The sequence below is a fragment of the Castor canadensis genome, chromosome 2, assembly GCF_047511655.1.
Source record: "Castor canadensis chromosome 2, mCasCan1.hap1v2, whole genome shotgun sequence".
NCBI classification, from domain to species: Eukaryota; Metazoa; Chordata; class Mammalia; order Rodentia; family Castoridae; genus Castor; species Castor canadensis.
Genome location: NC_133387.1, coordinates 138769783 through 138785568, shown reverse-complemented (window position 1 = coordinate 138785568; position 15786 = coordinate 138769783). Strand labels below are relative to the sequence as shown.

At 37.6% G+C, this 15786-nt stretch overlaps 1 protein-coding gene across 2 annotated transcripts in view; it reads left to right on the top strand.

Annotated features, from left to right (window-relative positions):
• Positions 1-15786, top strand: part of Shc4 (SHC adaptor protein 4) — a 123944-nt gene that overhangs the window by 85997 nt on the left and 22161 nt on the right. For both annotated transcript variants that reach the window (XM_074065907.1, XM_020160548.2), the window contains exons 6-9: positions 1096-1147; positions 9807-9930; positions 11488-11659; positions 13647-13707. In XM_074065907.1, coding sequence (XP_073922008.1) covers positions 1096-1147; positions 9807-9930; positions 11488-11659; positions 13647-13707 — 409 coding nt within the window. The remainder of the gene's footprint in view (positions 1-1095; positions 1148-9806; positions 9931-11487; positions 11660-13646; positions 13708-15786) is intronic.

Below are 15786 nucleotides of genomic sequence, written 5' to 3'. Positions count from 1 at the left end.
TCAAGGTCTACTGCACCAGACAACATTGCTGACATCATGCTACTGCTTCAGCTTGACATGAGGGTAAAGTCTGCAGCAATCATGGCTTTTCCTCTTAGTTAATGTAAAACAAAGCTCACACATATGACCATATTTATTTAGAAGATATTTCAAACCTTTCTTTTCTTTTTTTTTTTTTTGCATGAGTAATTTACTTAGGTGTGTGTTATTTTTAAAAATAACGCAAGACAAGTTATGCTGACCCTGAGTTCCGCTTCCTATGTGATTCATTGTGGGTTATTAAGCATTTGTCCTTGAGGGTATTACAGACATAGGCTTTTATTTCCTGTGAGTTGATTGCATCTTCCCTCTAGAGAATCATACTTCTAATCCACAAATGACATTGTGTGTATTTTTTTCTGAGAATTGAGATAACAAAAAGCATCTTTAATTATTAAAATCTTATCATTCATCAGCTTAGTGTTTTCAATAAAAGCTGGAATTACCAAGTGGCTTTTTTGTTTGTTTGTTTTTACAAAGCTAGCAGCATATTTCTTTGTGAACTTCTTATGTTTTTCATAAGTTCTCCTTTTAAAAAGTGATTTTCCTCTCTATGCATAGATCAAATATATACATTGTATTTTTGCTTTATTTTAAAGTTAGCTTGCACTGCACACATGCAAACTATCAACCACAACCCAATATGTCTCTTAGATCAATTTATTTTCTGAGGTACTTGGTATCTATTTGGAGCATAGAGAATCATGATGCCACATCCAAGGTTATGACACCTTTGTGACTGCGTAACCAGTGCTACTTTAACTTACAGCACAGAGGAGAGCCATAGTCCTTAGCCATTTTTAAACAGTGTTCCTAGCATCTGAGTTTTCTTCTATTCTGAATGACATAGTGTGCCTCTAAATTTTTGATCTTCTGATTCTCCCCCAAGCAGGAGAGAATATGGACACCACAATTGTTAAACTACAATGCTTTCCTTTTCCCTTTGAACAGAAACAATCCTATTTAAGTCTTTGATTCAGAGTCATATCCTAAATGTACTGTTACCTAATGGGACAATTCATCCATTTTTAATGCAATTGTTTTCCTTTTTTATAGGATACTACAGACTATGTTGCCTATGTAGCTAAAGATCCAGTTAATCAACGAGGTATGGAAAGCAACTTTGAGATTTTTCTTGAGAGCTGTAGATACCAACTTCTAAAAATTAGCAAGCAGTTGTTTTTAATATACAGAGTGATGAGTGTCATTAGAGTGCTTTATTCTAGAAATGCTATGTAAATTTGAGCTGGAAGTAAATAACCCTGCTCACAGAGAAAAGTAGAGGTGATATATAGGTGGGGATTTATATTTGCTTGTGTGCTGAAAAGAGGGGTGGGGAGAGAGACAGAGAGAGAGAGAAGAGTTGTTGTGGCACACAAGATCTTAGACAATGAAGTTATCAGCCTGTAGAGTAGCGTGTGTGCGTGTGTGTGTGTGTATATGTTGAGCCTGTGTACTTGTTCAGGAGATTGGAATGTTGCTTTGAGTGTTTGACTTCTGATCTTTTGAATCTCAGCTTAAACATTTCTTCAGACAGACCTTTGACTGATAGTTCCTCCTATCTCCAAAAGCTCATCCCACCCTGCTGCATCATAACACTTATTTCTCTTATTATTATCAACCCATGTTTTATTATTTTGTTTACTTGTTTATATGTTTGTTGTGTCCTTTCTATTAGGCTAAAGTCTCTATGAAGGCAGAAACTATTTCTTTTACTCACTGTTTCCCAAACCCTCATCCCAATGCCTAGCAAACAGGTGATGCAATAAAAATATTTTTGTTGAGTGACTAAGTGAATGGAAGAGTTGATTGGATTTCTCACCCTGGGACTTAACAAGGTTATCTGAGAAATTTGTCTTCCAGCCATGCTGTGATGCTCAGGTGGTTGGACCTCTCTGAACAGACATGGTTAGTATTGCTTCTCATCACTAACCCTGAGATGTGCAGACACCTCTTAGGGGTGGATGTTGGTCAGTTCTCCTTAACAAGAACCTGTTAGTCCACCCCAGGTATGAAGTTTGCCCCAAATATTCATTAAGTGAATGTAGAGTACGGTATGGAAAACTTAGAACTATTAGTCACAGATGTGGAAATACACATGTCACGCTGGGAAGCAAATGAGCAGAACACAATGAACTGTAGAAAGTATGTGGAGGAAGGAAAAAAGAAATCTAAAAGTCAGCCAGTGGGCAGATAGTAAAGAGCTAACAAGTAGGGATTTCATCTTGTGGGCAAATGAGTAGAGAGTGCTGTTTACAAAGCAGAACTTTAGAAGGATTGATTTTGCTGGCTGTTTCAGAGAGATTCATTTGGAAGCAGTATGATTGTCACAAACGAAATGATGAGAATCAGCTGCTGGCATAGAGCCTGGCACGTAGTAGATGGTTGGGAAGTGCTTGCCAAAAGAACATAGCTTTGCTGGAGGTGTGGTTCAAGTGGTAGAGCCTTGCTAGGCAAGCCCTCTACTAGGGTAAGGCCCTGTGTTCAGACCACAGTACTGCCAAAACAAAACAAAACAAAAAACATAGCCCTAATAGTGGAAAAGGAAGGGACAGGTGACAAACACTATGAGATACTTTGTTAAAACTGAGTCACTCTAAGCTAAGAATGGGTGATAGTCGAAGAATAGATAGAAGAGGTGGGAGCTAGTGAAGGGGCAGTGGAGGTGCAGGAGCAGAACACAGCAAAAAGCAGCTTTGTTCAATCCCACCTGAACCTTCCGAAAGTATAACTGCTTTCTAAAATTGGGAAGGCCTCTGAACAGCACAACTTTTTTTTTCCTAACATGAAAAGGACAGGATAATAGGAAGAAAAAGATACATCAGGAAATTCAGACGTGTGAACTTTGCCATCAGTCACTGAACATCTTTAGTAAAAAGTGGCAAGGAGTTCAGAGGTCAGAGGGTAAGGGCCAAGAAGAATCCATGTGCTTGCAGATCTCTCCCCTTGCTAAGTGGGAAAATCGTGATGAGGCATGTTGGCTGAGAAAGGTTTCCGTTCTGGAGCCTGGGTGCTTTGTCAGAGCTAGGATTCTTGCATGTGGATTTTCAAAGGGCATTCATGAGAGCTATTGAGTGAGGTCACGGATGGGCTTTGAAGGACAGAAACAGCTCAAAAAGAAGTTTCAGGTTTTTCCTTAGCCATCAGCTGTGTTTAGGAAAAGATGAGTCCTGAAGTCAGAAAGGTTTGAGTGGAATCATAATTTTCCCACCCTTTCACTGTATGACCTTAGGTGGATTGTTTTCACATCCTCAAACTTCAAGTTCTTCACCCTTTTTAGTGGGAATAGAACATTTGGCTCCTGGTGTTTTGGGGATGGATAACTGAGGTGATAATCTGAAAGCATAATTTTCTTCCCTCCTTTCTCATCTTTCTTTCTTTTTAAGAAAAAAGTCTTTCTAAGTGGACAAACAACTTAGAAACATAGAGTAATTTTCTTGGATTTAAAAGTCATCTCCTTATCACTTGTTCCTCTTTTTCCAGTCCATCCACTCTCCTCTTTGTTTTTGTTTTGAGACAGAGTCTCAATATATATCCCAAGATGGCCTCAAACTTGCTATGTAGCTCAAGCTGTCCTTGAAATCTTTATCCTTCACCTCAGTCTCCCTGGTCCTGAGGTTGTCCCTTTTCTTATTTATCTTGTTATGAAAATCCCTGTGAAAAGCTACTGCATTCTTAACATATGCCCCTGCTTGTGCATTGCTCTAGCGTTACATCTTTTCTCCTCACCCAAGCCTCTGAACTAATGGTATCCACAAAGTGGTAATGACATAGTTTTTGAGCACACAAAAATATTAACTCTATCCTAATATACATTGTTACAGAAGAAAAATAATTACTGAGGAAAGGTACCTAGTGAACAGAGGCTTGGGCAGGATCTGTGCTCAGTTAGGATTTGTGGAATAAATGGAAAAGTCACAGGTGAGAGCAGTGTAATGTGAACTACAGCTGTGTTATTGTATATAAGCACATCTGTGAAGGTGGAATTGCAGAGAAGGGAAAGAGGCCAGAAATAGATTGTAGAGGACATCAGATGTCAGCCAATAGATCACTAGGCACCATCAAAGATTTTGGGTTTTATGAAAATTATTATTTTCATAAAAATAAATAATTATTTATTGAAATCGTAATATGATAGTTTTTCTGGAAGTTATATCTGTAAAGAGATATTGGAGTGCAGAAAAACAGTCGAATTGTGGAGTCCAAATTCAGAGGACATATCATTAATCCTGGGGAGAGATGATAATGTTTGAAACTGCTTTGAAGGAGTAATTTGAAGGACAATTTGAGACAAATTTGAGGAATAATAGTGTTTGATGACTATTTAGACATGAGAGTTGATGAAGAAATAGGAATCAAATGTTACCAAAGACTGTGTAGTTCTTTGGTTATAATAGGTGTGTAAAAATTGGTAGCTATTATTATTATCCTGTATGTTTTGGAATGGTGTTGACTCTAACGAAATAGAGATTCTTACCAATAGGAAAAAGATAAGCAATGTGATAGAGAAATAGGGCAAGAAAATAGCTACCATTTATTTCCTGCTCACCACGTGCCAGATACTATCAGGAGAATTTTGTCCTCATTAACTCATTTCATCCTTACAAAAACCCCGTGAGGTAGGCAATGATATTATTCCTTCTTTATGGAAAAGAAAGAAAAACACAAGTCAAATAAAGGTAGGTTTAAGGTGGGTGTAGTGTGGTGCACCTGTAATCCTAGCTCTTGGGAGACTAAGGCAGGAGGATTGAGTTTCAGGTCAGCCTGGGCTACATAGCAAGACCCTGTCTTTCCCCTCCCACCAAAAAAAGAGCGGTTTTCCTAAGGTCGTCATTAAGTGAATGAACCAATTCCAAGTTTTAAGAACAACTTCACAAAAGAACATTATAAGCTACAAAGAAACATTTGACAAATAAAAAAAGTTTAGCCTCACTAGCAATCAGATACACACAATGTATAATTAGACACCATATTTTGTCTTTAATTTTCAAACATTAAAAAATGGTAAAATGTGACTTAGAGTAATAGTTACTTTTAAACACTGCTAATAAGAAGATAGATTCAGACATTTTTGCAGAGCAATTTGACAATTTACATCAAAAGTCTTAAAAATGTAAACACTTTTAAACCAGCAATTTCACTTCCGAGGAAGTAATGAGGACATGCACAGAGATTAAGCATACAGATCATTGTCATATTATTTGTATAATAGGACAAATAAAATTAGTTAATTATTCATAGCAAATTGATTCCATTGTTGCATATTATGAAGCAATTATTAAGGTTATTTTAGAATGGGGAAAACATTCACAATGGTTTTAAGTGAAAAAGGCAGGATATGAAGCAATTGTGTATAGTATGGTCTAGGGTGGAGGCAGGGTATATTTAGAAAGAAAGATAGGAAAGACATATGCCAAATTCTTAATAGTGGTTGTCCCTGGGTAGTGAGATGTTATTTCTTATTGGTATCTTTTTATTTTCTGTAACTTTTGCATTGAATATTTTTTAAGTAAAAGTTCTAAATCCTTGAATTAAAATAGTGAAACCAAAAAGAAAATGTTATAAAATTACCTAGTAAATTTGGTTCATCCAGGGGAAAATGGTCAACAGTTCTCCAGTCCAAGGAGGGAGTCTTGAGGGAGAAGAGAAAAAGCAAGCAAAAGGAGAAAAGTAAAGAGGGGGAAAGGAAAGAGGGAGAGGGAAGAAGAGAGAAAACGAGAACCACACCTGTAGGTACAGGTTTGGAAAAATTGCAACTTCTTAGCCTTACTAGTGAGTGAATCACCAAAGGAGGAATCCAGAAAGAAGAGAGCTGAGGATTTCAGGAGTGTGAGAAGTCAAAGGAGAAGTGATGTACCTGAGCGAGGAGGAGGAGATGACATCAGGAGATGAGTATTACCCAAGGAGGAGGAAGAGCCAGTTTCTCCTAGAGAAGATGTCAGGGATGGTCACACAATTAATAGTCCATTGGTTCAGGAATTCACCTTGGAAGGCACAATTCTGGTGAGTAGTAAAGACAGATGGCAGGGAAGAGGAGGAGAGTATGGCCGACAGGAAGCAGAGGGGGCAGAGGAGACCATTGTTCATGTTAGTGATCCTGAGTGTTCTGACTCTTTCATGTGCTTAGTTCATGTACTTGTCGTGTTAGAGCATTGAAATCAAGCAGTTGTTACCTTTTCCTTTCTTAACTAGGGACCTTTTTCGAACTCTTCATTTTATGTAGAAAAGGCAAGTTCCAGTAAGAATGTCTTGAGTTTACTTAGTGAATAATCACTGTAAGTGAGGAAGCCCATGTTCTCCCCACCTCATACTCCAGTTTTCTAGCATTTTAGGAAGATTTTAATATTTTCTCTGAATTTAGTTTGCAGAGTCCAGTGTACCTGGGCTATCTCAATATAGGAAGGTCCTGGTCTGAGTCTCAGAAGAAAGGTAAAACAAACAACAATAAAAACCCACAAAATAAAGTCTAAACAAATGTATTAATTTACATTTATGGTCGTAAAGTGCATGGACTGCAGTCCCTGTGACATGAGTTAACATCAGCTGCCAGGCTTGCTTCTTCAGGCCGTCTTCTTCCGAAGAAAACTCTCTGCTTTGATCCCATAGCACCATCTGGTGGGCAACCTGAGATGCTGAACTTCTGAATTTCTAATTTTCTAGCTTTTTCTAATTCTAAACAAAAGTTGGTCTGTTAAAAATAAAACTAGCAGATAAGGCTCTGTTATCCTCTAAGAATAGTTTTTATCCTCTTGTCCATGACTACCCAGTTAGGAAACCAAAGGAAAATGAAAATGATGGAATATAAATCTAAAATTCTATTAAATCTTACTTATGGTACCTGATACTCGGGGGGTAGAATGGGGGTCTGTCTGACTACAGGTAGGATGAAAAGAATATAGACCTGCATCTGCTCCTAGACATGGAGAGCAAAGCTCAGACCTCCATGGCAAGGTTATGACATCACCCAATGGACTGAGACTTTTTATGGACTTGTCTTTTTTCCTTCATCATATGTGGAAACTGAAAACTGGGCAATTCTTGGCCAAGCTTTTTGAGATACTGGTAAACATATCTCAAGGTCCCTTCCTATGCTGGCTATGACAAACCTAAAAAACCCCATATATCCAGAGCAGCATGTCTGTGAGTGGCAACAGTAGCACTACCAAATGGGCAAGACTGAGAAGTCAGCACAGGGTCAACTTCTGTGTCCATTGTGACTTCTTTCATGGAGAGAGTCCATGCTTCTGTTCTGTTTAATCTTCTCAAAAAGTAATATTCCAGTAACAGATTATCAAAACAAAGCAGAAAATTATGTTGGAGAATCTTCCCATGAACAGGAACAACCAAAAAATCCAGGTGTCAGATCAGAGAAGTTGAGATAAATATAACATTTTAGAAGTATGTTTGAAGTGTCAGAGGATGGTGTGCTTGGTTGATTCATTCTTCCTGTGTGCCCACATGCCTTGTCCTCTTCTTAAGAGGATTTAAGTCACTACAACAGAGGAAGGACAGGATTTCTATAAAGAAAAAAGGGACTTCAAAGGTTACCCAGAGCAGGTGAGGATCTTGCCGTGGAGCTACTTATTCAGGGTCACATAGATGGTGGGATAATTGGAACTTGAACTCAGATCTGAATCTTTTCTCAGAGTTCTTTTAAGCATCCTTATTCTCTTACCTTTCTTAATGGAAGTATGACTTTGCTTTGTTGTTTACTCATGCTTGAATCTCCTGCCTTTCTCATTATCTTCTTCATTATCTCTTGACATCTCCTTAGCCCTAAGAAAAAATTACAGGACTTGTCTTTGTTTTGATTGTATTTCTGATTTTGATTTCATTTTTAATTAATCCTCTAATGTATGAGATTAAAAACAAAAGAATTCAAACTAATTTCCTTTTGTATAATGTAACATGAGTTCTCTTGATTTAACTGGAGGGTACATCTCCAATGACACTTTATAGGTCACAGTGCATGAGACCTGATCTGAAGGAAAGACTGTATTTCCACAAATAATCCAACCAATCATTTCTTACTCAGTGATTACAAGAACATGCTCTACTATGGGGACTCACTGTAGTTCTCACTTCAGAAAATGTAAGATAATTTCTTACAGTAGAAATATTGATATGATTTAGGGAAACAAGTATTTATTCAATAAATATTTAAAAAATACTTTCTATGTGTTTGTCACTATGAAAAGCTTCTGTAGAGAAAAATATAGGGGCAATATAAAATAGCAGTCTAAAGATAGGCCAAACATTTTCTTTTGGAAGAAGAGATATAAATTTACTTAATTGAGCTTTCAAAACTATAATTATTTCCTAAGTCTATCTCAGGATCCAAGCACATATCTCTTCCAAAAATGTTCGAAGACACACATAAAAGTCTGAAATGAGGATATCTGAGATTCCTTGAGATAATTATCAATATAAGGTTAAGAAACATTGATGCAGGTGCTTCTCTTACCTACTGTTTATCAGCTCTCCAAATGCTACCAGATGGGAATGAATTGCCTTTTATGTAAATAAATAGAAGCATAAAATCGTGCTTCTATTACACAAAGACAGCTCTCTCTCCTCTCCTCAGATTTCTCTTTTAGTAATTTGTTCCAGTGTTGCTTTCAAATTTTGAGACTCAAGATGCTTTCCCTGGTCTTTAATTTCATTCCCCATGTGTTCCCTTAAGTACATCGCCTTTTTTTCTTTCCTATTCTGAGAGAATCACTGATATTTTTTTTGTAACATTCTTATGAATGTGTGTTAAAACACTGCCAAACATTTCCTCATCCCTCGATTCTCCAGGCTGTCCAAGTGCTCTTTTAAAGAATATTGTATGTTTCATAATACTTGGTGCCTCTTAGTACTCTTCCTAACACATTCTTGTGAAACTCTGGGTAATTAAAACTTTACATTACAAGGCCCTAAGCATGACTCCATCTCTAACCAAATCAAGAATGACATGACATATGGTGGGGCGATTAATTTATAGTTTGTAAACACAAGCTCTTTTTTTACAGTAGCAGCAGATTTGCTAATTTATACTATTGTGAGGTGCTGTCAGCTGCCCTCCCCTTTATTTATTTTACGTGTGAAAACTAGTCTCTTCAGTAATTGCTTCTCTGAGAAACAATCTAACAAAAATTGGTTAGCTTCTGGTAATGACACCTTCATAAAATCTTAATTTTAGTGCCTGTTGGAGGTGGTTCTTAAGTGGGATTTCAAACATGGGTATTACTGTATTTATCACTGCTTTACCATAGCAATGACGAGGCAGAGGGCTAGATAGAGGTAAGGATATTCCAAAGCCCCTGTCTTCATCAGCAACTCAGCCTTCATTTTGGGAATGGATTTGGCAAATTATCTCTTTTTCAGTCTTCCATAAAGTGTCATGCAAAGACGAGACCTCAATCCTCATTTTCCTGGGATTGCTGCCCTACGCATCTACTGCACTGAATTCAAGAGCTAGCACAAAAAATTAGTCACACCATTAGTCAAGGCAGTCCATTTTTATTAAAATGTGAGCCCAAAATACTTGCCTTCAGACCAAATTTGTGTGTTGAGATATTTAGATGTAAGCTTTGAATGTTTTTCTTGTTGATTCACATGAAATATGCAGTATTGATTATATCGTTTCAGAGCTGAAGAAAGCTTGTAAACTTGCTCCCTTTTATCCGGTTTTTAGTTCATGTTTTGGAACTATTTTGACTTTCTATGACCTTCTCGTATTGAAAATCTATTATAATATTAATTTTTTATATTTGTCCTCACAGCATGCCACATATTGGAATGTCGCAATGGAATGGCCCAAGATGTCATAGGTACCATAGGGCAGGCTTTTGAACTCCGGTTTAAGCAGTACTTGAAAAATCCTTCTTTGACTACTTCTTGTGAAAGGTCAGCCAAGAGTTTATAATTATTTGACTTGCTCTCTCTTTATATATTTTTTAATTAATATGATGTTTTAAAGTCAATGAATGAAATAGTATTTTTTTCTTACCAACAGGTATAGTTTCAGTACAAAATGATAGGAACATTTTCTATTTTTCTTCCATTCACATTTATCCTGGTATTTTTCTCTTGCTTTAGAACAAGATTTAAAAAGACAGCAGTAGTGAGGAGTCAGTCCTCTTTTCCTAGTGTTATGTAGAGCTATGAGTTAGGCAGTTATAAAATAATAGACATCAACACGTTTCTCAGATTCGTTTTAACCACAGATTTCTTGCATATTAGTAAAAACAAAATAAAGCCAAGAACAAAGAGCAGAATAATAAGAATCAAATGTCTGCTGCATGTCACTTAGTTTGTGGTTTGCAGTGTAGCTAGAACAGCTCAGCTACACGGTGGCAGGGAGGAGGGACACAGTGCCCAATGATCTGGTTGTTCTGTCTCAGGCCCAAAAAGTCCACAATGAAAGCTGAACCCTTTGAGGCCCCTCAGACTCCACCATGTGTGGAATGCAGAGAGGCCTCTGGCTCACACAGTTCACACTTGAAAAAGGAAGCTCCTGGGTACGCTTCCCCTCCCACCTCTAATTTGTGATTTTGTGTTTCAACAAAAACTGGGTTAGGTGATCTCCCCCCTGAACTGGTTAGGGTAACAAAGAAAAGGGGATTACCAGAAGCCATGATCCTCAGCTTTTCCCAGGATAGCTCTTTCATCTCAGTGCTATCATTTTGTTTACATGTAATAAATCCAACAAAACTGTGTGGATCATCAGTAGAATCAGTTTATGCTAAGAAACACGATTTATTCCTTTTTTTAGAAGAAACTTTTACTAATTCCATTTGGAAGAAAATTCATTTGTTTCTTTTTTTACCCTCTTTCAATTTAAAAAAAAATTTCATGTTTACATAAATCTACCCACTTGCCGCATATGGCTCTAATATTTCTTTATGAATCCCATATACTCGTCTACTTTTGTACAGACAAGATAACTGGCCATAGCACTCTCTCTCTTTTTTTGTCATCTTAGTTTAATAAACTTGTCCAGGCCCTCTACTCAAAGAATAATATCTAAATTTTCTTTGAATAAAACGGTCCCCAGATGGAACAGTTGAAGTGTGCTGCAGATACCCAAGAAGATTTTGCATTTTTACAATCCTAAAACTAAAATGCCTTACATTTAGGAAGTTTATTATTATTATTACTACTACTACTACTACTACTACTACTACTACTACTACTACCATTATTTATTACTGGGGGAAACACAAAAGCATCACCCTTCACACTTTTTGTTGGCTCCATCCACTTTGATTATCTATAGAAATCTAAACAACTCAATCACGTAGTTGTTTCCACCCAGATGTTTGACATCACTTAAGCACGGCTGTAAACTTAAAACATGAATGCAAAGTTTTTCAGGATGATTTGCTTGGTTCTGATCCCTTTGCATCCCCTACAGCATTTGAATTCCTGCCCAGCTTCTTGAGGGTTCTTTTTTCCTTACAGTGAGGAGGTGCATATTGATGGCCATGCTGAGGAGAGAGAAGACCATGAATATTACAATGAAATCCCAGGAAAGCAACCACCTGCAGGTGGAGTTTCAGATGTACGGGTCAAAGTTCAAACCACAGAACAAATGGCTTACTGCCCCATCCAGTGTGAGAAGTTGTGCTATTTAGTAAGTAATATTTTATTGTTACAGGAACCAGCGATGTGTTTCTGCCCTTATCACTAGAGGACTTAATCCAACGGTTTCTAAATGCTAGTTTGGATTAAGTGCCATCTTCCTTAAATGCATGGCCAGAGAGTGAATCACTGTTGGAGCCTGTACTAGACCATTTTTACTCCCAGTCCTCCATCCACAGCCTCAGCAGATGACCTCATACCTCATTTCACTGGGAAAACTAGAGCCATCCAATATGTTATCCTCAACTTCACCCTTCCCCATCCCCAAGTCTTTCTGTGTTCTCCTTGCTTCTTTTCCTTAGCAACGGTCTCCAAAGCTAAGCTTTTCTCTGTGCTTTCAATCCAGTCTCCTCCTTCTAACTCTATGCCCTTGTCCTCTTTGTTAATCTCTGTCTCGATATTTATTCTCAGTTGTTTTTTTCCCTCTGTTTACAAATAAACTTGGACTTCTCTAACCCAACTAATAATGTCCCACCTCCTTCTCATCTTCCTTTCACTCACAAACTTGTAGGAAGCATTGTCTTTATCTTTACTTTCACAGCCGAGTGATGCTTTAAAGACCTGTACTATGCTTGATAACTTAATAGAAATGACTTTTACAATGGTTGCCAGTGGTTTAATTGCTAAATCTATTTGCCTTTTCAATATTTTGCATCTGTTACAACATTTGACACCTGTTGGCTGCCTCTTCTTTTTTGAAACCTTTTCTGTTATCTTTCAAAACATTTCCATCTTGTCATTCTCTTTGTCATATCTTTAGTTACTGCTTTTTTCCTCTCTTCCTCCTTTCCTTCCTTCCTTTTTCTTTTCCATCATTTTATTATGAATATTTTTCAAATATGCAAAAAAGTTGAAAGAATTATCCAGTGATCAATCACATACTTACCCTCTAAATTCTATAATTAACATTTTATACATTTGCTCTTGATTCATTTCAAAGTAGTTGTGTTTTTTCTTATTTGTATCACATTTTCTTCTATCCCATCCCCTGAAAGCCCATTGCCACAATGTAAGCACTCTCTAAAGCTCTGCCCTGTCCTGGGTCCTCAACTCCCCTCTGGCATGCCACATGTGTACACACTTCTTCTGTCCTTTCTGTCTTCAAGCCTTACCCTGCTCCCCAGCTGCAATGCTACATTGCTTTACAATGCTTACTCAATCAAGGGTGAACTCAGCACTTTTGCCTCAGTTCCAAACTCAGTTCATCTACTGGTTTACTCATGCTTATTAATGTCACTGCCACTCTTTTACTAATCCACATCTTCTGTTTTTGCCACATTTTGGGCTCCATATCAATTTGTTTTTCAAGATGTAGGATTCTACCATCAAATTATCTTTTCAACCCACCCAAACTTTTCCTTTCAGACTGCACCTTCTAAATTCTGGTCCTCACTCACCTAGATGATTCTGAAAGCCCCTTTCCTGTTTCCATTCTCATTCTCTGAAACCCAATTGCATGGTACTACCAGATAAAATCTTTCTAAAGCATGGACACTGCTGTTCTCAAAGTTATCAGTGGATCCCAACCAGCTGCTGGGCACCTAAATGTGTAGAGATGATTGAAGCCAAGCCCTTTGGGTAAGATTTTCAGGAATGAAAAATGAGCCTGGCAAACACTTCAGTAGAGTAGGGTTCAATCTGTCAACTCACAATTATATAGAGGTTGGCTACATGACCAGCATTCATACAGAAAATCACTTTCTGACTGAAACTTTGATTGAATCCAGAAGCAGGACCCCTCAAGACACAGGACATTTAGACTTTATGATGCTCCCCCAGAAGATTTACCTCTGCAGCTCCCAAAGGCGACTACAAGGAGTGTACTCTCCCACCCAGAATCTCAGTTTCTTACCTGCCCTAAGTTTCTTGTGTCAGAAAGTGAAGTTGTCTGCTGGGAGTATTGTTATCGTCTGTTTTTCTTTTTTAAGTTTACAAATGTGTACTGTTTGTAAATGCTTCACAATTTGTTGTTTGTACAGCCTGGGAACTCCAAGTGCAGCAGTGTATATGAGAACTGTCTTGAACAAAGTAGAGTAATAGGTAGGTACTATGCCCTTCACAAGCTGCCACTCCCTTGATTCCTTTTAAATCATATGAACGTGCGTGGCCTTTGCTCTGAAACAGCTAATGGAAAACTCAGGTGTATATAGCTAAACCCATAATCCTTTGACTGCATGCTGTCCAGAGAGACCCAGAATGCCACAAGTGCAGTCACTAGAAAGACTCATGGCTCTCTCTTGCTTGTGTGTGATCCATCATGCTGGTGATTTTGCCTTACAGGATTTTGTACTGCTCTGAACCTGTGAAAACTCCCTCATTGGAAAGGTGCTTTCTCAAAACTCAAGGGAATTCCACTTCAAAGATCAGACTGTAAACTAATGTGAAAATCGATGCCTGTCAGATCCATTAGGATTAAGATAAAAGCTTTATTCTAGTTCGGCAAAGAGAACAAAAGGGATACCTGAAATGTGAGAGTACCAGTTAGGGGCTCATCTGCTCCATACCTGCTAGGGTATTACTGTTTTATTACTGTTTGTGACCAGTGACATTGGGCAAAACTTTTCCACAACACAAACATAGGACATCAGTTAGGAGACTGGAAATTTATTTTGATAAAAGCAAGTTATACGATCAGTTAGTTATTTCATTCTTACAAGTTATTGAAAGCATTTATTTATTTGGGAAGGAGAATTTTGCAGCTTTAGAAGGGGAAGTGACTGAATAATATAAATGATATGCTGGAGGATGGAGTTGGATGACCACTTTTAAGGAGTCAGATGAGTAGGAACAGGCCACCTAGAAGGTAGTCACTTCCAAAATTCTTTATATTTTTATGTCATCGTGACATTGTAGTCTATTAATTTTATTATTTTTGTATAGTGGGGATATATGAGAATTTATTATTTCTAACAGAGCTCTGATCCTTATCCTTCTCCACTACGTAAAAAAAGAGTAGCAAGCTAAGGCAGTATTTTAACTTCTTTTAAAAGCATGCCTCCTTTTGATAAAAATTAAAATTCCATGGTGTTAAAGTTATTTAAAATTCCAAACTAATTCTTAATAATATGACTAAAAAATTCAATTAATGATAAATAGAATTTCTTTTTAAAAATTAAGCTCTCTAGGAGCTCTAAGTCCCCCCACTTTCCCTCCTTTGCTTCACTCTGGAAATTCCCAACCTAAGCATTTAGCAGTCAGGAATGTGTGTGTGCCCTACAGTATTGTAAACATTTTCTCTCTGTTTAGAAATTCACTTGGAAACATCTCCATATAATGTTTTATGCCATTCATACATTCTTAATTTATTGAACAATTCACTCAGTGATATTTGTTGAAGACTTCTTATGGTTCAGGCACTGGCACTAAGGGCTAGCACTAGAGACACAGCTGGCACATACATAGTTCACAGTTCAGTCAGAAAGACACACTTTAAACAGATGCCAACAAATGTGATTAAGGTTTCCAGTGTCCAAGGTATGGGAACACATAGTATGGAAACCTAACTTAATCTGGGGGACAACAGAACGTCTTCGTAAGAAAGTGACAGGGAAAGGTACAAAGAAAGAGGAGGGGAAGAAACTGAAGGAGGGAGAAAGGAAAAGCAGGGGGGATAGAAGGAACAGTGGGACAGAAGGACTCAACCCATGCTCCAGAGACCACGCCAAGTGAGGTCACTCCTATGTTGCAAGAGAAAGTTCCTTACTATGGTGTCTTTTCATCCCCAGCCATCCATCAGTCAGGCGTTCCTGCCTAAAATTCTTGACCAATGAGCAAACTGACCAGTTGCCGGAATAGCAAATACATAGTTTCTGTGGTATTTCCCAGAGATTCATACATAGGGTTTGAGAGACACCTATATAAATATTTTCAGTAAGGTTGGGCCTTTTCCTTCAAGACGTTTATTTATTCAAATATTGACTTAAAACTTGAATTCTGGGTGTATTATAAATACTGCAATAAGGCTTCTGGTTGTTGAAGGAGTTAATTGTATTTATTACTAGACATAGAAAAGGTCTCTATCCTTAATACTGAACTTATTCATGGAAAAATACAATTAGCAAAATACAATGATGTTTCTCTCCAATAGTCAAGTTAAAATGGAAATGCTGATATTTTAAA